The sequence below is a fragment of the Tachyglossus aculeatus genome, chromosome 19 (genome assembly GCF_015852505.1).
Source record: "Tachyglossus aculeatus isolate mTacAcu1 chromosome 19, mTacAcu1.pri, whole genome shotgun sequence".
NCBI classification, from domain to species: Eukaryota; Metazoa; Chordata; class Mammalia; order Monotremata; family Tachyglossidae; genus Tachyglossus; species Tachyglossus aculeatus.
This window is the reverse complement of record NC_052084.1, coordinates 30,267,827-30,291,803: the sequence shown is the minus strand read 5'-3', so window position 1 is coordinate 30,291,803 and position 23,977 is coordinate 30,267,827. Positions and strand designations below refer to the sequence as shown.

Genomic DNA, 23,977 nt, shown 5'->3' with positions numbered 1-23,977 from the left:
ATAAATATGATTGACTAAATTCATTGTTTTGAAGGAAATAAAAGGAAGTCTCACCCTAATTGAACCTGGAGCCCTCTCTGCTGGGTGATGCAGGATAGAGTACTAGGAGGAACCTTGAGAAAAGTAGTATCAGCAAAAGAGACTCCAAATTAAGCGCTAATAGAAATCGTCAGATGGTAGGGAAAATGAAGCAACAGTGCAGATTAAAAAATACCAATTGAATTGCCTACCTAGGTACGAGATGTTTCCTACTGTTTAATTTGCCGAATCACCATTTCAAAACATGAAAAAAAAGATATTGGGACCATGTACTGTACCTAAATGAGACATGCCAAAAAATTCCATGTGAAAATCACACTCTTACTAAGGACAATATTTGCTTATGATAAAGAGGGTCTATAAGATATGAATGCCCCAAGATGAGCCATAATTACTGTCTTGCTCTCTGTGTGGATTTAGATGTTTGCTATAGTGTGATCCAAAAAACTTAATTAACACTTATCAAAGAAACTGTAGCAACAGGTGGAGGCTGTGCTGCTTTGGAGATAAAGACTCCTCTCACACCCTGTACACCGAACAGTATTTGAACTGGTTTGAGTGAAAATAATTTTTTCAGGAAGAGGGGACATATTTACAGTATGTATTTTACCTAATAAATATTTCAGGAAGAGGGGATATGTTTACAATGTATTTTAGCTTACATTTTTCACCCTTTGAAAATTCAATACAAGTATGCTATGAGAGAGGAACAAGTGGTGGCCAGTCTTTTGTGGGAAAAAAGGAATGCAAGGAATTACCTTAAGGGTTAAGCAGCAACAGGCACCATTCATTCATTCATTCAATCATATTTATTGAGCGCTCACTGTGTGCAGAGCACTGTACTAAGCACTTGGGAAGTACAAGTTGGCAACATATAGAGATGGTCCCTACCCAACAACGGGCTCACAGTCTAGAAGGGGGAGACGGAAAACAAAACAAAACGTGGACAGGTGTCAAATCATCAGAACAAATACAATTAAAGCTAAATGCACAACATTAACAAAATAAATAGAATAGTAAATATGTACAAGTAAAATAGAGTAATACATCTCTACAAACATATATACAGGTGCTGTGGGGAGGGGAAGGAGGAGATATACAGAAATATTTCAGTTGACCCCTGACTTCTCCTTTCACCTTAATATCTCTCCTGCTGCTACGGTAGTAATTGAAGGGAAAGGGAATTTAACCATTATAGGCAAGGAACGTGTCTGTTAATTCTGTTGTACTATCCCAAGCACTTAGCACAATGCTCTGCACATAGTAAGATCTCAATAAATGTGATTAGAGCCAATGTGCCCATATCCACCTTTTCACAGTCTCCTCCATGTTCGACGGTGCTACATTATTGTCCGTAACAGTTTTCCAGTTCCCTAAATTAATCAGGCACAGTCTGTTGCAATGATATTCCATCCTGGCTGATGCAAATAACATATGCTTGGTAAAAAGCAGTTACCAGGACAGTTTTTAGATTGGAAACAACACTCAAACTCAGACATAGGGCTCACGATAAGATTATCCCTTATTTCAAGTCTTTCAAACCTGGGAAGAACTAGAGCCATTAAAGAATGTCAAATGGACCTTCAGTTTCCCTTTACATCAGAGTGCTAGGCTACAATCCATGTGTGTTCCTCCACAGAACTGAAATCAGCTAGGAAAAACAAAGTCTCTATAAAAAAAAAACTTCATAGAGATTTAGATAGTTTATTTAATCTTAGAGTTGACCCTAACAGCAATGTCAAATCTGATAAACTGGAGATTTAGTGCAAGTTTAGTAGTGATGCTGAAAAGGGGATTAGAAGGCTAATTTACAGTGGTAATTCAGTGAATGTGCTAAACACCATTTTAACAATAGTATTTGTTGAGCACCTATTATGTTGCAGGGCAACGTACTTGAAAGAATACAATAGATTTAATAGTTATGATCCCTGGTGCTCAGACGCCTAAAATCCATCAAGGGAGACAAACACTAAAATAATTTATAAATGGGAGGAAGAAGGAAAAGGGGAGATGAATGCAACCCAGAGTGTAGTGGCAGGCTGGGTGTAGTACCAAATAAATGTGGTAAGGTAGGAGGGGGCAAGCTAATTGAGGGCATTAAAACCAATGGTAAGGTGTTTATTTTTGATGCCAAGGTGGATAGGAAACTCCTGGAGGTTCTTGAGGAGTTGGTAGTCTGTTTTAGAAAAAAAAATCCCCTACGTTTATTGAAGAATTCCTACTGAGACCAACACGATTCACTTTCTTAGTTGCCATTTCCAGCGAAAGACGACTGTCTGGCTTCCTTGATTCTTTGAACATATTACACAGTTAAATTCCATTCCGAAGGGTTGCTTCGTTTTGATTTGTGAAAAATGTTCACCCTTGACTAGTTTCTAAATCTAAGAAGCTAAATATGTTACTCCTTTTGCCAAACTTTTCATGAATAAACATCTGTGACTTGAGAACATTTGTTTTCAATGTAAAAAAGTCATTTTTACCAGTGCTAATTAAAATTTTCCAACTTTTTGTGGTGGCTGTCCCGAAACCAAGGAGCATGTGATCTCTGTTTCGGCAAAGACTCAACAACATATGTTTAAATTTGATGAACCAAGTTTATTGAGAATTGCAGGCCTGGAAGAGCATTTGGGAAATAATCTAATTTGTCTCCTTGACATCACCTTAACCGTGGGTAGCTGAAAAAAATTCTTATTTTGACCAGCTTTCTGAAAGAGATTTAATAAATCTTCAAATATATGAAGGGATGTGAGATTCTGAGTGTATGATAGTAAGCACCTTTTTTTCCTGTTTTCTCCAAAAAAAGTAGGAATGAGCTCAAGTTTCAGGAGTTGGGGCTTAAGCAAGGCAATAGAAATAATGTATTGAACAGAGGAGTTGTGAAAGTGTGCTGAGCTGCTAAGGGTTTAAGTGGAATTGACTTTGTTATAAAGGCTTTAGGGAAGGGAGAGACAGCACTCTTCGGGAGATCCTTTAGACTGTATGCTTATGGGCAGGGAACGTGTCTGCTAATTCATTCATTCAATCGTATTTATTGAGCGCTTACTGTGTGCAGAGCACTGTACTAAGCGCTTGGGAAGTACAAGTTGGCAACATATAGAGACGGTCCCTACCCAACAGTGGGCTCACAGCCTTCTGTTGTTCTCTCCCAAATTCTTAGTTCAGTGCTCTGCACACAGTAAATGCTCCATAAATGCCACTGATTGATTGTTGGTCCTTGCACTTTCAACCCTATGATTCCTGCGAAGCTGGACCTCTGGGAGTGATATCGAGATTGCCTTTTTACAGCTGGAGAAATTAAACTGTGGCACGATAAGCAAAATATGGATGAAGTCGTAAACAAGAGCCTTGACTCTTGGACTTTAATCCCTACATTAACTACATTAACCATTTAAAAATGAAAGTTACTGTTAAAATTTTTTTTTTTTCAGAAATTTATGGCGTGTTGTTTTTTCCTCAGGGCATGGCTTTCACCTTGGAAGAGAGACAACAGTTGAACATTCATGGATTACTGCCTCCTTGCTTTCTTAGTCAAGATATACAGGTCCTTCGAGTTCTTAAAAACTTTGAACGGCTGACCACTGATTTAGACAGGTAAAGAACTCAAACAGAAATGCATTTGTTATTAATTGAGAGTATGCTTCCTTCATGGTGGGCACTCTCCCAGTTGATGAAGTGAAATTCTTTTGTAGTTTTATTAATTACACAGGAGAAAATGTCCAGCATAAAAATATTTTTCCACGACCCTAATTTTTTTTTCTCAAATATACTTTCTCAATTCGTAAGAAAATTTGTAGGAAAAGAAAAATTTCCTTCATTTCTCCAAAGGTCCAATTTCTGTAAGGATACATTCAGTAAAAGCCACTAAGCTTCACTATGTGAGGGGAAAGATTAAGAACAAACAAAAAAACCCCCAAGAATATTGAATGCATCTTCAGTCAAGCCTTTAGTCCAGGTTAGTTGAAAGGATTCTGGGCCATGACCCCTATTGTAGTTCTGACTTTGCTGTAATTGTGGGACATAGGGAAAGTTCTCAGCTTCTGTTCCCCCATCAGTGAAGGGGCAAAGACTGTATCTCCTACCTCTCTCCTTGGAACGAGCAATCAGTAGTATTTATTGTGTCAACTTTGTTCAAAGCTTTGTACTCAGCACTTAAGAGAGTATAGTAGAATTGGCCTCAAGGCTTTTACAATCTAGTGAGGAGATAGATAATAAAATAAATCATAAGTAGGGGATGGCAATGGACTATAGAAACATGTGCCAAAGTGCTACTGGAGGGTGAGTGTCAGGGACTTGGGGGAGTGAGATACAGAAATGCTGAAGTGGCAGTAAGGAATTAAATGGGGTGGGAAGATTAGAGCTTAAGCAGATTAGAATTTGTATCACAGTGCCTTAGGAAAAAAAAACTCTCAGTAGCCATACAGCACAGAAATCTGGGGGCTGTTTTCCAAGCCTGGGTGGTATTACTGGTGGGTTTGTGGCAAAGGAAATCCATGTTTGCCGCTCTGCCCCACCTCCCCGCCATGAAACCCCCAAGTTTTCTACTCTCCCTGTTACCTCAGTGGGTTCTCTTGAAATTAGGGGACAAAGGGGTTGGTGGATTTAGGACAAGCTTGGTGCCCCCACTGTATTATGTCTGGTCAGAAGAAATGAAAGATGGCATCAGCCAATCAATTAATATTTATTGAGTACCTCCTGAGTGCTAAGCACTGTACCAAGCATCCTGGTAGACTCAAGGTGGATGCTGTGCAGATAAGAGTCACCCTGGCCCCTTCACTTCTTCGGCATGTTCTGTGTGTTACCATTCCTATCCAGCCCGTCTATCCTCCCACCCTCCTGGTTCCAGGGGACGTTAAGGGGTGGGGTCCGCTGAAGGTGGAAGAGTTGGCCACTTCCAAGTCGGGACCATCCCCACCCTTCCTCCCCGGGAATGTGTTGAGGACAAACACAAATTACTTAATCTCTCTGATTTTCAGTTTTCTCTTCTGTAAAATGGGATTGAGCTAGAGGGTGAGCCCCAGATGGCACAGGAAGTGTGTCCCATCTGATTATCTTGAATATACCCCCAGTGAAGAGCACATAGTGTAATTGCATAATAAATGTCAAAAGTGCCAGAAATTTATATTTGAGGATTTAAACCAGTTTTTGGAGCAGCCATTTCATATATAGATTCCTCTACCTGTGTTCCAATGCAGAGTTAATTATTATTTTGTACCCCACAGATACATTCTCCTAATGGGTCTTCAGGATCGAAATGAGAAGCTCTTTTACAAAGTGCTGACTTCTGACATTGAGAAGTTCATGCCTATTGTTTACACTCCTACTGTGGGGCTGGCTTGCCAACAATATGGTCTAGCATTTCGGAGGCCAAGGTATGTAAGATTATACTTCAAATAAGAGTCATTGTAACTTTTGTTTTTCATTTTGGAAAGTTTTTGCAGAGTTTTTTTTTTTTTCAAGAGCTTAGTGTAACCTAAAACTTGAATAATTTGTAAAATTCAAACTATACGGTATTTTATGCTTCAAAAAGCTATAATTTCTAAGGCATTGCAAAGATACACTTGTTTCATATTGTTAAAGGGCGTGAGCAAATGGAATCATTTTAGTCGATTTGCTTGTATCCACCCCAGCTGTGTGCCAGGTACCTAGTAAATGCTAATGAAATACCATCATCAGTCCAAGCCAAAAGGATGTGAGCATTGATGCAGGCAGAATAATGGGAATAATAATAATAACTGTGATATCTATTAAGAATACAGGGCAATGGCTTATCTGTGGGCCAGGAGAAAGGGGAAGCCTGAAAATGGGCTTTATTTAATTTGGGGCAAAGGGTTTTGTTTCCCTAGTCATATCACCCGTCCAAACTAAGCCTGCCCTGAGAAAACCTAAACCCATTCTTATTTGAAACCTATTATTATCTCTCTGTGTGCCAAATGGTTGAAATTATTTGCTTTAGAAATTTGTCACTCAATTGCTTTGACAATTTATCCAAATATAATACGCTCTATCAGATTAGTTAGAATGTACCTTGAATTGTTCCAAACTCCTTCATTCAATTAGGCTCCTTGGGCTGTTTTCATTAGGGTAATCGACCCAGATGTTTTTGGCCGCTGTGATGGTAGTGCGTTTGGAAGAATTGCAGGTCCTAAGCCAGAGCGGCTTAATTATATAGACCTAGCAAGCGGTCTTTGCCAAAACCGAGAGCTAGAGTGGGCAAGTCAAGCGTGCAGCTAGGGCTTGGTCTTGTCTGGCTCCCACCAGAAACTGATCTAGCAGGAGGAAAATGGAGGGGGAGGGTGAGAGGAAGCCCCTCACCCTTGCCTTTTCTGGCAGTCAAAGCTCTGGCTTGAGGATGCTGGACCGTTCGCCGCTGTTGCTGGGGCCTGCTGTCTGGCCCTTCTGCAGGCGTGCCCCGTGTGCAACGTCCCCCTGCCAAAAACTCTTTTTTTTATGGTATTTGTTAAGCTTTCATATGCCTGGCACTGTACTAAGCACTATGGTAGATACAAACTCATGTTTCTACACAGTCCATGTCCCACATGGAGCTCACGGTCTTAATCCCCACTTTACAGATGAGATAACTGAGGCATAGAAAAGTTATCTGATTTGCCCAAGGTCGCCCAGCAAAGTGGTGGAGCTGGAATTAGAATCCAGGTCCTTCTAACTCTCAGGCCCGTCCTCTATCCAGTAAGCCATACTGCTTTAGGGTAAACTCTTCAGAGCTACCCTTAGAGAGTGAGCCCTGTGTGATCTGTGCAGTGCTCAGCACATTCACACTTGGCTCTGTACTCTTTAAGCACTTAAAATTCAAACTGCCCTCAGCCCCATAGCACTTACGGATCTATCTCTTCTCTCTTGTGTCTTTATCTCTCTGCATCTCTCTTTTCTCTGTCTCTCAGGTGTCTCTCTTTCCGGCCTTTTTCTACCCCATCATAGCTATAATTCTATTTATTACAGCTATAATCATATTATAGCTATAATTCTATTTATTCTGACAGTTTTGACACCTGTCTACATGTTTTGTTTTGTTGTCTGTCTCCCCCTCCTGTACTGTGATCCCATTGTTGGGTAGGGACCCTCTCTCTCAGTTGCCGACTTGTACTTCCCAAGTGCTTAGTACAGTGCTCTGCACACAGTAAGCGCTCAATAAATACAATTGAATGAGCCTGGAGCCCTAACACCATATTTGCCGGAAAATAATGAGTCCTCTTCATCAATTTCATTTCTCTTTGTTCTGTTTCCTAACATTGTATTAAGTTGCCAAATATCTCACAAAGAATTTATTAATACTTTTCAGCTCTTAAAACATTGCAGCTTGAGGGGCCCATATACAACACATAAGCAGCCTGAGCTTAGGAATGAATTGGTTGTGCCTGAAGTAGGTCTGGTTCTTTGATGGGGAAAGTCATAAGTCAACAGCAGCTCTCATGTGTGTTTTATGTTTTGAGTAATAGTTTTATACTCACATATTTACTATTACTTCATTGGCAGACTTGTAATCGATATGTTTTTCCCAACTTCAAAGACAACAAAATGACAATAGCATCAGAAAATATGTAATTGAAGCAGATAAATATTGGAACCTCTTCATCTCGAGTAACATTTCAAATTCTAATGCCTTCTTGGTTAATAACTGCAAGTTCATTTTGTGAATGACCAGGTTATTTTTAGGGTGAATTGTATTTGCATGACTTGTATCCAAATGACATTAAACTAAGACAGACGTCTGTTGTTGAATAATAATGATGGTATTTGTTAAGCACTTACTATGTGCCAAGCACCGTTCTAATCGCTAGGGTAGATACAAGATAATCAGGTTGTCCCACGTGGGGCTCACAGTCTTACTCCCCATTTTACAGATGAGGTAACTGAGACACAGAGAAGTTAAGTGACTTGCCCAAAGTCACACAGCTGAGAAGTGGTGGAGGCGGAATTAGAATTTATGACCTCTTACTCCCAAGCCCGTGTTCTTTGCACTAAGCCACGCTGCTTCTCAATGCATGGAAATCCTTTAGGGGACATTAATAATAATGATAATAACTGTGATTGCATTTGTAAAGCCCTTATTATCATCAATCGTATTTATTGAGCGCTTACTGTGTGCAGAGCACTGTACTAAGCGCTTGGGAAGTACAAGTTGGCAACATATAGAGACAGTCCCTACCCAACAGAGGGCTCACAGTCTAAAAGCCCTTATTATATGTCCACCACTGTATTAAGTGCTGGAATAGACACAAGGTAGTCAGATTGGATACAGCCCCTATCCCACATGGACCTCACAGTCTAAATTGGTAGGAGAAGCAGAGTTTAATCCCCTTTCCCCAGATGAGGAAATTGAGGCATAGAGAAGTTGTCCCATAGCAGACAGTTGATGGAGTCAGGATTTGAACCCAGGACTTCTGAGCACTGTACTAAGTGCCTGGAAGAGTACAACATAACAGATTTGGAAGACATGCACCCTGTCCACAAAGAGCTTACAGTCTAGAGGACAGTAAGGACTAAACACTAAGCCACACTGCTTCGTAAACCCTTAAATACAGGCTTTACCTTGGAAGTGGAAGCAACTCAGCAAAAGTGGATTGGTCTCAAATCGGTCTTTCTAGTCAGATTTGTACACAGGGATAATATCTTACCATCTGTAGCATCGTTCATGGAAATGAAAGGCAGATACAGTGTGTGTATACATGGCATGCATAGAACACACATAGTGTGCATTAGTGAGAACACATGGTTGAGAACGATTCTAACACCCTGCCAAAGAGAAAGCTTTCCAGGACTCAAGCCATATCGCAGTTAGCGGCTGGTCTGGCCATAGTAATTCAGTAAGGCTATAAAGCTGAATCCTCTTTACAGTGGTAATATATCCAGGGGTCCATTTATTCTGGTCTCCCATTCCTGGCATGTATGAAAAGAAAAAATAAGCCTGAAAAGACCAGTCATGGCACCAGCTATGAAATGAATCCTTTTGTCAGAGGTAGGCATGATGACAGTAATGCTTAAACTACCTAGAATGGATTTTTGAAAAGTAAAGGTCAGATTTTCTAAACCGCTCGGATGGAAACAGCACAAAGCAACAGACATATCAAACCGACTAAGATTTCACTTTTTGCTGTCCCACATGGGAGTTCATTTAACATATAAATGGTATTATATGTGGTTAATATGCACCTCCCATGCATTTTTTTTTTTTTTACTGGTTTTTTGTGGTGTTCTTCCTAAACATTTTTGGGACCTCAATCCTAAAATCTTGGTGTGTAGGTGCAGTAGTAGTATTAAATACTTATTATGCACAAAGTGCTGTGCTAAGTCCTGGGAAAGGGGGTCATGGTTGAGATATAGGCACAGTCCCCGGAACCCTGTGGGCTCCCCGTCGAAGAATACGGGGGAGGGAGTTGGAAAGACAAAAAATAAAAAAAGGACAAGAATGACAATAAATGGGAAAGGAGCAGCAGGGTTTGAGGCTTATCACGAGCCAAACCAGCGGGCACAGAAATGCCAGCTGTTGCTACAGCTGTGACCCTCCTAACTTTGTAGAGTTGTGCAGGCCTCATGCTACCGTTGTGTGCATCCTCTGGCTGGAGCAGGGGCCGAAGGGGATCTTGGGACCACGGGGGTGGGACAGTCTCTCCCCTGCCCAGTTGGACCCCAGTGTAAAACATTGTGGGGGTCAGTAGATTTTCAATCATAGGCTGCAATGCTTCCCTAAAAATATTTCCTATCCCTTGCTGAGAATTAAACAGTTTAATTTTTAGAGGAACGGGATACACCTATATCTGCATTGTGGTTCAAAGATGATACCTCTAAACCTTCCTAAAATCATTTCCCCTCCAAAGAGGTCTTCCCTGACTAAGCCCTCATTTTCTCTCACCACCCTCCCCTCTGTATCAACTATGCACTTGGTTATATAGTCATTAAGCATTTTGATACTCACCCCAGCTCTACAGCACTTGTGTGCATAATCCTACACTCTCTTTATTCTATCTGTAGTTTATTTCAGGGTCTGTAGCCCCCTGTATTCTGTATGCTCCTTGTGGGCTGGGATTGCATCTACCAATTCTATTATATTGTACTCTCCCAAGCACTTACTACAGTGCTTTGCACAAGGAAGCGCTCACTAAATGCCATTGATTGATTGATTGATGACATGAGTCTACCAGCACTGTGTGATATAAGCCCCTCTTCCCCTTTCCTCTCGCCACCCCCCACCTGCTGTTGAAGATCAGTGGAAAAATGAGAGCCATTCATTTTGGAAAAAATGTTGCTATTTCAAGCCATTTTCACCTACCATGTACCCTGCAGTTTATTGCTATTTTCTGGCCTTGAAAATTACAGATTCTAGTTTGTCTCAGCATCTCATCACATGTTTTTCTTCGAAAGGGAGCTCCTCACACACATCTGTTTAAGTAGCATGAAACTGACTCTTCTATAGGTCGCTGTGCATAACCTTTCCAGTGTGGGTGTCAACCATTTTTACCACCAGTAGTCACAGGGAAATTCATTTACTGGCCCCGATCGGAATTTGTTCCATCCTTGGCATTGGCCCTCAGAGTGTTTTGAGTAGTGTATGCAGAATAATTACTTTTAAGGATGTTGTTGACTCATTCTAAGGTACTTTGCCAGAATCCTCTCCCTCCCATCTGCCCCGAGCAGATCATGCGCATAGCTGCCATTATTGGCAGTGCTCCCTGCTGTAGCCAAAGGCATTCAGTTGCAGGTAATTATGTCTGGGGACCTCTCCTCTAACTGGGGAAGACTAGTTTCTTTTTTTCTCCTGAAGACCCTAAAAGAGATCCAAAGTTTCCTAAGTAATTGAGAAATCATTTTAATTAATAATGAGGATGTACCAGGGAGAGCATGTCATTCTTACCTGCACTGTGAGTAGCAGATGAATAATCCAGGTGTTTGAGATTGTACACAATGCTTTCATTATAAAAAAAAGTTTTCTGGAAGTGTATTCACTTCTTAAATACATTCTGAAAGACTTTTATTTTAAAATGCTCTTCTGTTCTTGCATATGTTTGTCGAAACATCGAGTAAATCCATAATTCAGTGTTTAGTCTTCAAACAAAATGTTTGCTCTTATGAACGTAAATGTGTAATGTTTCACATTGGATAATTTTTAATGTATCATGACAGTCTTGCACATTAGCGTTTGCCCATGGTCTGAGTGAAATTGTCAGGTTCAATACATGCTAGAATTTTAATTAAAATTTGAGACTTTCAATTCATAGCCTTTATTGAGCATTTACTCTGCAGAGTACTGCGCTAAGCACTTGGGAAACAAAATAAAAGTAGTAGATACAGTCCTTGCCTTCAAGGAGCTTGCATCTAGATGGGGAGAAAGACACTCAGATAAATTACAGGTAGTGGAAAGCTACAGAGTTGAAAGATGTGTGCAGAAGTGATGCTAATGTTTGGGGTGGGGAGAGCCCCCGGATGTTTAGTTGATGTGGAAATGCTGAAGTAGTGGTAGAGGGGATAAATAGGGTGGGGAGATGATGAGAGATTAACGAAGAAAAGCCTCCTGAAGGAAATATGATTTCGGGAGGACTTTGTAGTTGGGGAGAGCATGGGTCCACCAGCTGTGTAGGAACAGGTATTTCCAAGCAGAAGGGAGAACAAGCAAGAAGTCAGTGGCAAGAGGGGCAAGAATAGTGAGTAGATTGTCATTAGAAAAGTGAACCATGGAGTCTTAGCTGAGGTGTAGTGGGAGAGAAGTGAGGACAGACGGCAGGAAAGAGAGCCGATCAATTCATCAATCAGTGATATTTATTTTGTATGTACTTTGTGAAGAGCACTGTACTAAGCACTTGGGAGAGTAAACTACAACAGAATTGGAACAGGAAGCTTATGGTCTTGAGTGCCTTAAAGGTGATTGTCAGGAATTTCTGCTCGGTGTGGAGAGGGATGGGCTGCCACTGGAGTTTTGTAAGAATGGGGATGTGTACAAAATGAGGTCTTTAAATGATCCAGGCAACAGCGAGAAATGGACCGGAGACGGGAGAGTCTATTCTGTTTTTTCTGTAGTAAAATGCCAGTAGAACTCAGCAAAGTTTGCATTTTACTAAACAGAATATGAAAAATGTGGAGAGGTAGTGTCTTGGGTTTATTTAGGAATATGTGAAACACCATATTGAATTTCGGTTTTATGTAATCAAAGGCATTGCCCATTTTCCCTGTATTTAATAGTGTTGATTCTTGGTCCTAAATTCTCTGCCGCTGCCTCTTTACTGATATTGTAAGCTGTCAATTTTGAGACACTATCGGATGTTTAACAGTCAGTGTAATTAGCTGCCACACATTTTGCCAAAAATAGTTCATTTTAGCGCTGTGAAACAAAATTTTGAGACTGTGCTGTGAGGTAATTTATTTTTCAAACAGGAAAAGTACAAGACTATTATTTTTCCTAATGGAGGAGGTTAATTTTTATTGACCATGTGCCAGAGAAATTCCAGATGCTTAGTGCTTTAAAATGTTACCTTAGGATTCCATCCAATATCTTTTCTGAAACTTCCAAGGAGGGCTTTTTGTCCATTCACTATCAAGTCTGTAGACCACTGCGTGTTTCCCTCATTAGTTGCACTCGACTCACAACTTATACTGTGCTGGAGGCAGCTTTAAGGTTAGCAATGCTCCGACCCTAAAATAAAACGCCCACTTTCTAGGTCTCTGCATTTCTTTCTCCCTTTTGGGTGTATGGGTGACTTGGGGACCGAGTCAGCTGCTGTTCCCTGCTTGAGATTGTTGGGCCCACAACCTCTGAAGCTGCTTACTATGTGCCAGGCACTGTACTAAGTACTAGGGGGGGGAAACACAAGCAAATTGGGTTGGACGTAGTCCCTGTACCACCTGGGGCTCAGTCTTAAGCCCCATTTTACAGATGAGGTAACAGAATGCCAGAGTAGTGGAATGAATCGCCCAAAGTCACACAGCAGACAAGTGGTGGAGCCAGGATGATAACCTATGACCTTCTGAGTCTCAGGCCCATGCTCTATCCACTAGGCCATGCTGCTGCTTTTTCCCATGGCTCTAAACTCAGCCTGCTTCTGCTGCTGCTGCCTACGTCATTACCCAGGCAGGAGCAGATCAGAGGAGCAATATAGGACTGGCACCGCGAAACACTGACACTCCAAATTTTAGAATACGTAGGTTGCACACCGACTTGGAAGCCTTCTCTTAGAGCCAGCATGGGAAATATGGTACTTTTGATAAATGACGATTATTATGATATTTATTTAGCACTTACTATGTACCAAGCACTGTATTCTGTACTAGGGTAGATATAAGGTAATCAGCTCGTACATAGTTCCTGTCTCACATGGGGCTCACAGGTAAGGAGGGAGAACAGGTATTGAATCCCCATTTTATAAAATGAAGAAACTGAAGCACAGGGAAGCCACACAGCAGCAAGCGGCAGAGGCAGGATTAGAACCCACAACCTCTGACTCCCAGGCCAAATACTCTTTCTACTCAGCCATGCTGCTTCTCGATATCTGCTCATTGGCAACTCACTGACCATATTATCCAACAGTGAAATCCTCAGGGGGCTGTGCATGGCACTCAGGGCTGGCATGACCATCACCAGGTGTTCCAGGCTATTCAGAGGAGGGCATGGGATGGTTTAGGGGAGGTGAGAGTCGGATTACAAAATTGGTCTTGGTCTTCCTGGGACCCTGACAATGCCCGATATGTCACGGTAGTCATCCCTGATCAGGACCCGTGGGCTTGGGAATGTTTGGGCATCAATTATCCCAGCTCTGCCCAACTTCTGACCGTTACCCAGCACACACCCACTGTGCCCAACCCCATTCTGATTCTTCGTCCCCCAGCTCCATGGTCTGGGGCCAAGCATGTTTGGTTGTGGGGAATTTCAGATTGAGCAAAGCAAAAAAGACAGACCGTGGGGATTGGATCTTGTCTTTGAATGAATGAAGAATACAATTTATGGAGAATGGGTCTTTCTGAACTCTTCAGAAGTAAAGGTCCTTTCCAAATACAGGGTGAATACTGTAATTTAATGAGCTTGCAGATATGCTCCTGGTCGGGGGGAGGGGGGGTTTCCATCTTCAGGAAAGGGTTCCAGCCCTTTAGTCATCTTGTTCTAACCAGAAGACATTCTTCCCACTGAAGTCACTGGGAGTTTTCCCCAAGTAAAGACGGCAAAATGTATCCCAGGGGAAATTTTAAATTACCATTTGTGCTGTTTTACATGGGTAAACTCCATGTGCTAGGATTAGTCAATGAAAGGAAGATGTTTGAGATGAATTCTAGTGATAATGTGATCTCACTACTGTATATTTATCAAAAACAAAACTTTGGTTCATTTACTTATGTGATTTGTTTAGCTATCTGATGCTTCATTCAAAAAAGTATTAAAAAAAGTAAACAAGCATTGATTTGATAAATCTGTGTGTCAGTCTCTAGATTGTAATCTCCTTGTGGACAGGAAACATGTCTACCAGCTCTATTATATTGTACTCTTCCAAGCGCTTAGTATAATGCTCTGCACACAATAAGGGCCCAATAAATACCACTGATTGATTATTAAGGATGTCTTGTAGCTAGATGAATACGAAAAATTAGAAACTGAATTGGAAAATGTCTGAAGCATCAACACCAAAGCCTTCTTACTGAATGTGTAATAAGTTCAGTCAATTTAATCAATGGTATGTATTGAGCTCCTACTGTGTGCAGAGCATTTTACTAAGTGCTGGGGAAAGTGCAGTACAATAGAGTTGGTAGAGTTGTCCAAGTGATCTCGTGCTCTCTTGGAAGAAGTGGGAACTCTGGTTGAGAGTTCATACGATTCATTCAGTCATATTTATTGAGCGCTTACTGTGTGCAGACCACTGTACTAAGTGCTTTTTGGGTTAGGGGATTATTTGTAAGCATTTAACTTCCCCTCTGTGGGGATGTTTAATTTTCTGGGTAACCAAAATCCCATTTGTTTGGTCAAAATGGCAAGATAAATACTTTGTTTTTTTGTTTTTTGTTTTCCACATCACTCAGGGCGTTTTGGTTGATTACATTGGTTTCAAGTACAAAGTTTTTTGTTAGTTGGATCTAGTTTGGCCAGAGATTAACAGATTAAAAATCTTTAAAAGTTGATTATTGGCATAGTCTAGAGAGGGCTATTATCCTAGCCCGTGTACTGAATTTCTTTAATTTGATGTTTGGGAAAATAGTGCAACAGATTTAATAGCAGGTTTCATATTGCTTATTTGAATGTCAAGTGAGACATGTGGCCCATAGCTCATGTTTATCTTTCGTGGTTTGGGGAAATATATTTCTACTTTAGAAGTTGAGTTGCTTCCGTCTCAGAAGACTGTTCTGCTTCTTTGAAATTCACCTGTCCAGGCCTGGTTATTTGAAATCTTTGGCAATCGTCTCTAAGAAACTTTTAGTCAGAATAGTCCGTCCAATACACAGCGGCAGCCAGAGAAGCCAAAGAAGCATGAGCATCATCTGAAAGAGTGTAGAGCACAAAATAGAAGTCATGCCAAATCTCAACCCAGGTTTGTGGGATCTGGGCCTTCATCAAAGGGCACATGCTGCTTCTAGAGCAGTTTGTCCAACCATTTTTGACCATTCACAATATCAAAAGACAGGATAGAGTTACCAACAGTAAAGTGCTGGAATGCAGTTGGCTGTCTGACATTGAAACAGTGCTTTCAGTGAATCAGGAAACCACTGAGGATCAACTATGAGAAGAAGGGGTTTCTGGCTATCTCAGGGAACTGGACAATTAGGGGGAAAATGGTTGGAGCATGTGGTAACAGAGGAAGAAAAGGATGGAAATGGAAAGAAACAATAATAATAATAATGGTATTTGCTAAGTGCTTACTGTGTGCTAAGCACTGTTTTAAGTGCTGAGGGGGGAATACAAGGTTATCAGGTTGTCTCACGTGGGGCTCACAGTCTTAATCCCTTTTCGACTGTGAGCCCACTGTTGGGTAGGGACTGTCTCTATATGTTGCCAACTTGTACTTCCCAAGCGCTTAGTACAGTGCTCTGCACACAGTAAGCGCTCAATAAATACGATTGATGATGATGAATCCCGATTTTACAGATGAGGTAACTGAGACACACAGCTGACAAGTGGTGGGGCTGGGATTAGATCCCACAACCCCTGACTCCCAAGCCTGTGCTCTTTCCATTAAGTCATGAGGATGGGGGAGGGAAGAGATGCAGTGTGTGTGAGAAAAAATGGGAGAGGTACAGACAGGGGGAGGAAATTATAGGCAGAAGAGAAAGATAAGGAAATCAATCAAAGGGAAGGAAAGCAGAAATAGGATGAGAAAATCAGAATAAGGATGGAAGAAGGACAGATGGAGGGAGTCCAAGGGAGAGTGAGCTGCAGAGGGGGTACAGGGAAAGGTTGGGAGGCTACAGAGAAGATAAAAGAACAGTAGAAGGACTTAAGGAAACAGTAACAAGGAATGCAGAGAGGAACCCTGAGGGATGAAGGTAAATGAGACTGGCAAGAAAAAGGAAGAGAAGCAACAACAATGGATAAAATGAGCCAAGTGAGAGTAAGGGAAAAGAAGCAGTGTGGCTTGGTGGATAAAGCATGGGCTTGGGAGTCAGAAGGACTGGGTTCTAATCCCAGCTCCACCACATGTCTGCTGCATTACACTGGGCAGGTCACTTAACTTCTCTGGGCTCAGTTACTGCATCTGTAAAATGGGGATTAAGAGTGTGAGCTCCATGAGGGACAGGGACTATGTCCAACCTAATTAACTTGCATCTATCCCAGCACTTAGAAAAGTGCTTGGTACATAGTAAGCACCTAACAAACACCATTATTATTATGACTGATTCAAAATCACAGCGAGGTAGACAGAGTAATGGAAAGGGAATAGGCAGAATTTTGGGCAACACAGGAGTTAAAGGACTTAGGGGAAGATGGGAAGGATGGCATAAGGAAAGTAATGGAGAGAGGAAAGGAACAGAGGCAGGGGGAGAGCTGGGAGAAAGATATCACATCTCTCTAGCTGGGCAGAGACCGAGGATTTGCCCTGGCCTGTACTAAAAATCTTGTAATTTTTTAAACACACATAACTTTGATACTTTCCAGTTGTTTGACTAGTAATTACCAAAAACCCCCAAACAACTACCTTTGTCCCTCTCAAGGCTTTAAAAATGCTTCACTTCTCATGAATACATTCTTGGTTCCAATGACAGTTATTCTCCAGAAAGATAAACACGTGACTGGACACGGCTTAACATCCTACCCAAAGTACCACAGTGAGTCTATGGCGGTCCTTGAACATTAATCCCAAGAGTCTTGACTCATCCTTCCACGCTGTTCTTTCCCAGCCTGATGCTTCCCTCTTCAAGGTTAATTTTGGATTAGTTATGTGGGTTTGGGGTTTGGAAGACACGGACGTTTCAATTGCCAGCACGCCTCCGACTATTTGGAAACATTTAAACGTTTCAAGCAGCTGTTCTGTGCTGTCACTTGGGCAATTACCGCCTTTAAAAGGAAGTAGCACAAGGAGCAGCATCGGGACTAGACCATTGCAATTCCACAAGCTGAAGTGGCATTCCTGGCCCTTTTTCTACATTGTATAATTTAATCTTATGTTGTAGATCGTATCTAAAGTAGGCCTATATGAACAAGGTTTCCACTAAGGAGAAAATTTTACAGTTAGGAGAACTGGGAAATGTGGGCTGTCCAATCTCACCAGAATTATCCTGTGGAACCCTACCTTAAAATCCCTTGCAAGATTTCTTTATCTGCTCAGCAGAAATTGCATTTTTTAGATTCTAAATTGTGACTGCCATCCTGTATGTCACTCAATACTTGATGATATGGTAGCCCTCACTCAATAATTTTTGCTTAATGCTACATTTATTAACTCACGGCCTGTATGGTGTAAATATGACCTCATTTCCCCTCAAACATGGAGTGTGTTAAATGTCTCATCTGTTAATCTCAGGGAGAAGCCGGATCTGTGTTTGACTTACCCTAGGTTTATAAGCAATCTTAATAAGTAATGATTTTGGCAGAAAATATCAGAAACTTGTTGGATTGCCAAGTCATAAAAGGAGGAAATTCTAGGATGATATGAGACATTTATTTTTAAAAGCCTTAAAATGCAAATCTAATCGTTTTAAACATTCTCAGTTTAATAGTGATCTGCATCTAACTGATCTATTAAAAAATCACTTATCAATCGATGGCATGTATTGAATGCTTATGGTGTGCAGAGCACTGGACTAGTCTTTTAGGAGAGTACAATACATAGAGTTGGTACATGCCATCCCTGCCCTCAAGGAGATTATAATGTATCTAGACACTAAAAGGTAAATTTAGCTACCTAAGTAGATGCAACCCTCTATATAGCTAGCATGTATGTGGTTTTTTGTTTGTTTATTTGTGTGTGTGTGTGTATATATACATACCTGAAGAGGACATATCTGTTGGTTGTCACCTTGACTTTTCCTTGGCTGTTATGTTAGTTGCCATGAATCAGTGTTCAGAATGGAAGAGGTACCAGGATAGTGCAGTCTCCCATGGCTCAGTGGAAAGAGCACAGGCTTTGGAGTCAGAGGTCATGGGTTCAAATCCCGACTCCGCCAACTGTCAGTTATGTGACTTTGGGCAAGTCACTTCACTTCTCTGGGCCTCAGCTCCCTCATCTGTAAAATGGGGGTTAAGACTGTGAGCCCCCAGTGGAACAACCTGATCACCTTGTAACCTCCCCAGCGCTTGGAACAGTGCTTTGAACATAGTAAGCGCTTAATAAATGCCATCATTATTATTATTATGTTATCCAGAGAAGTGACTGCCGTCATGAACAAACTTGGGGTTTTTCAATAGCCACACAAGAGCTCCAAGTTGGACTTTGGAACTTAGTTTTCTGGGAGTAGGAAGAAAGAGATTGTGTATAGAACTGAAGCTACCAGTCTCTAGAAATGCTGGCACTTGAGGGGTGAAGACATGAGAAACTTGAGAGAGGAAAGAATTCAGAATTTGTCAATGATAATGTGACAAAGGCTGCATGCAGGCGTCCTCTAGAAAATATCTGCCAAGGGGCAGGGACACGATGAAAAAGCTTCATATCCAAGGATGTTGAAAATGATAGCCATCTCTATGCATGTTAAAATAAAGTTTCATTTTAACATTAGAGGAGAGATCTGAGACATCAAATGTGTAATTTATAAGGATCTAAAAATACTGTCCAAACTCATGTTGCTTAAATAATAGTGGGCATAAAAATTACATGCTGTGAAATAACTAAAACAGTATCATCTTTGTAAAGAACTGCCCATTCACATTGGTAGGCATGGATACGATGAAAGACCATATCATTTTCTTTCTTTAATTTTTGTCTTACCAGAAATGTAAAAGTTATTGAATGGGGCTCTTAGTTTATCAGGCCTTACTTAACACTGTAGTTTAAAGGATGTACAAAAGGAAAAATAAAAAAATGACCCGTTAGTTGCATTAAAGAAATGTTCTCCAACTATAATCATCAGGATTTCTGATAAAATCCTTAACGTAACATGTTTAACATTCAAATATTCTTCAATTTTTGGAAAGCAGAGAAGCTGTTTTTCCATTCAGAGCCTTATGAGAGTAGCTTATCTCTGTCTTAGAAGAGGGATGTTTGTAATGTGAGGACATGCTTGCCTCTCATCTAAATGCCTAATAAAGGACTGCACTTGGCAAGAAAACAACTTTTGTACAGCTCTGAAAATAAAAGCTTACTATCTGAAACTCCCAAAATAGAGGCTGTCAGCCTCATTTTTTCAACCTGAAATGAATATCCTTGCTGTCTTCTAACACTCTGGAGTCATTCACATATTCAAGTCACCCCAGAATGATTTGGCTCAAGAATATTTTCTTTTCAGACATTGAAAGACAAAGATAATGTCTTCAAAATTGTAGAGTCTAAGAAGAAGGCAGTGTGGGCAAGTGGTTAGTTAATCCATAGTATTTATCAGATGCCTATTCTGGGTTTAAAACCCTGCATTAAGCACATCGGGGAATACAGTTAAGTGGGTAGATGTGACTCCCTGCCTTCAAGGAGCTTACAGTCCACTGGGGGAGACTGACATGAAAATAAATTAGAGGGTGGAGGAAGCAACAGAGTTTAAAGATATATATGTCAGTGCTGGGCTGGAGTGCATAAGTGGGGGATTAGGACTCAAATGCATAAGTGACAGAGTGGGGGAAGAAATAGGGAGGGGGGCATGAAAGATTAGTCAGGAAAGGCTTTCTGGAGGGGATGGGAAACAGATCACTTCTTGTGTGTGATTGTGGTCAGTTGATTTACCTTGGTGTCCCTCTTTCTCCATGGGCATAATCAGGTTTAACTTCTGATTTAGGAGCTTAAGGCTTCCTGGCCATTTGAAATGTGGTCTGCTATCTGATAGCCAGCTAAGCACCTTCCCTGGTGTTGCCTTGGGGCTGCGGCTGTTGGCAGACCCAAGGACTGTGCTGATACTTTGGTAAAAATCCATTTCATTCATTTTTATTTGAATTTGCATTTACTTTTCATAGAGCAGGTGGAAAGGATCAAATTTTATGTGAGCCCGTTGTTGGGTAGGGACCGTCTCTATATGTTGCCAACTTGTACTTCCCAAGCGCTTAGTACAGTGCTCGGTAAATACGATTGAATGAATGATACCATCCATCTGTCTTTTTGCATTGCGATATTGAATGTCTGGGTTTGTCTTTCCTTTAGGGAACTTTAATTTTGTAGGGACAGGTGATCCGTTAGGATGGTAATATGGTTAGAGAAGAAGTGTGGCTCAGTGGAAAGAGCATGGGCTTTGGAGTCAGAGGTCATGCATGGGTTCAAGTTCCGGCTCCGCCAATTGTCAGCTGTGTGACTTTGGGCAAGTCACTTCTTCTCTGGGCCTCAGTTACCTCATCTGTAAAATGGGGATTAAAACTGTGAGCCCCATGTGGGACAGCCTGATCCCCTGGTATCCTCCCCAGCACTTAGAACAGTGCTTTGCACATAGTAAGCGCTTAACAAATGCCGTCATCATTATTATTATTATTATTAGCAGGGACGTTGAACTGAATCTTATTAATAAAAAGGTAATTGTTCATCTTGGGTTGAAGATTAACTTTTTCAGACTATTGGATCCTAATATGACTGAAACACATGTTTAGCCTTAAGGATTTGAAAGAGCTAGTTCAAACTGTTCTACTGGCTGCACTATTGTCTCATTAGTAAATCTTGAGTGCCTTAGTCGATTATTAATTTGGGCATTTACAATGTGCTCAGCACTGTATCAGGTGTTGAATAAGTATGAAATAATTCATCAAGCCAGAGTCTCTATCCCAAAGAGAGCTGGCAATCTAAGCGGGGAGCCAGGTGTTTGGAATGAATGCAAACAGTTTCATTACTCTCAGTAGTAAAGCCTCCTGCTTGAACCTCCTTGCTCCCGGCTCCACCTGGGCAGGAACGTGGCTTTTGCTGTGCAGATTTTCAGAAGTTTTTATTGTTGTCCCTGTCACCTGCTTGAGAGGAATAACTATGCCTCGTCCCCGAGTAGGACTTTCATTTTGATCTGGCTCTGTTCAGCAAGGCTTAGACCATCTGAGGTACAGGCAATGCACATGTAAAAAAAATGTCTGCCATCAGCTCAGCAACTTTCCAACAGGCAAATGTTTCTTTATTTCTCATCGAGTATCATGCTGCTGCTTAGATGGAAGGTTTTTTTCATCGATTCTATCCATTATCAATCAATCAATCGTATTTATTGAGCGCTTACTGTGTGCAGAGCACTGTACTAAGCGCTTGGGAAGTACAAGTTGGCAACATATAGAGACAGTCCCTACCCAACAGTGGGCTTACAGACTAGAAGGAGGAGACAGAGTACAAGCATCCTGTGACCATTCTTTGTTGGAGACCAAATTCTGGGTTGGTGGCCATTGCTCTGACCTAAGAATGGGATTTCTCATGTTTCTCATGTTCTAAGCATTTCTATTTCTTGTGAATAGGAAAATATTCAGAACTGAGTTAATGTTATGTTATGGATTTTAATACAGCTTTTAAAATCAGAAGGAGCCTAACAAATCTGTTTAGTGATAACTGACAAGGCCTTCATTAGCTAACGTTCTTAACTTCTAATAATGAATATATTTACTGGAGATTAACTCTTTTACTAGTCAGCATCTTTAAGTAGTTCTATTTGAACCAGCTTGTTGGTGTGGAAATAATGAAGTGACTTATTGAGCTGCTGCCAAAGACATCTTGGGGAGGTTGGGCAGAACAGCTCAGACTGCTAAAATGGAATGTTCCCAAGGACTCTTTATGCTGTTGGTAGAAATAAAATGCGAACTGTGGGTGTCCTTTACTAATCCAGAGTTTGGACGCATGACAGGTGAAAGAGAGGGGCTTGATATACTGTGACTTTTTAGGTAGACTATTTGTTTCCATCTTTCCTTTATTTTGAGAGGGGATGTCAGTCTAACTCCATTCATATAAGGCAAAATATGTTAAAATAGGACCAAATCCCAAGCATTTAGTGCAGTGATCTGGATAGCATCAACCCTTAATAAATGCCAATGATTGAGCAACTGTTACACTACTCTTAGAAGGTTGACTATAAATAATTTTACATAACCGAGCTCCTCTGATCTGCTGGACAGCATGGTGTCCTGACTGGGTTGTTTGCCTAGATTTATTGGAAACTAGACATAATGGACAGAAAATCCGAGATACCAGGATTTCCCAGTCAATTTGGAGTGGATGGTCACCTTTGTCAGCTGTACTCCATAGAGTCCCAGTCATTGAAATCATTCAATTAATTGTATTTCAATGTAGAAGTCCTTGCAACTGTAGGATAGTCGTGCATATTTTACTGAATTATCAATCATTCATGTTCATTGAGTGCTTACAGTTTTCAGAGCAGTGAAATAAGCACTTGGGACAGTACGATATAATGAAGTTGATAGACACATTCCCTGGCCACAGAGAGCTTACAGTCTAGATGCTATATGCTAAAATAGTCAATGTGTCTGGCATAATTTTGAATAGCAAGGAGAAGTAAATTCATCTCCCTACATAGTCCTTTTGAGACTGTATTTAAGAGTTAAAGGTTATGAGAAAAGTTTGAACTTTGGTGTATAAGTAAATGCTTACCATTTGCTCTGTCAGTTCTATAGTAAGATAAATACATAAGTAAAATTTATTTTTACTGGAAAGAATACATCCTTTTATAATAGGGCTTAGATGTACGGAAATAGATAAACATGCTCATGGGCTCGCAATTGGTGACAGGAATCCCATTCATTTGAACCTGTCAACAATAAATATTTTTTCTGCCTAAATTTTCCATGTTATGACAAGCCATTCATTTATGTCTGAGAATTAATGTCTCACAACCAGCTCCCTGCCAGCAGAGATTAGTTACTCATGTGCTGAGATATTTTTGGATGTTTCAATGTTCCAAATCACGGAGGCGCGCCAGGAATATCTGCACATAACTCTTACAAAAATGCTTGGCTTTTGTGGTATATGCAGGTCTTAGGCTAGGGATCGTGAACTTCTCACTCTCATAGGCAAAGAATTTTCACCCTTTGATTCTTAACTGTGGAGAGTTGGGAGTAAAGATGCTATCAAATGGCTCCACCTTTAGAGCTCAGCTCATGTCTTTGAAAAATGTCGGAGATGCGTTTAGCTGTGCATCTTTATTTTGGGTAATTCAAAATATCACCTGTTTCAAGTGCTAACATTCCCCATCTCTCTCTCTCTCTCATATATATCTATATGAGAGAGAGAAAGCGAGAAGAGAGACAGATTCTTAGTATGTCTCTGACTCTGGTATTCTTCTGTCATCCCTCTCAGTAACTGATAAATCAACAGTTGCCCTGAAATTCATGGCTTCAAGGGAGTTGGGGAACTCCTGGGTCCCTTTTCTCACAATAAGTTGGGCTCTGGTAGTTGATCAGTAGGGCACCCCATGTTCTCTC

General features: G+C 40.9%; 1 protein-coding gene across 1 annotated transcript in view; it reads left to right on the top strand.

The window, feature by feature from the left end:
* Positions 1-23,977, top strand: part of ME1 (malic enzyme 1) — a 145,749-nt gene that overhangs the window by 40,443 nt on the left and 81,329 nt on the right. Inside the window, exons 2-3 of the mRNA XM_038761189.1 lie at positions 3,497-3,630; positions 5,259-5,408. Of these exons, the coding sequence (XP_038617117.1) occupies positions 3,500-3,630; positions 5,259-5,408 (281 nt within the window). The 5' untranslated portion in view covers positions 3,497-3,499. The remainder of the gene's footprint in view (positions 1-3,496; positions 3,631-5,258; positions 5,409-23,977) is intronic.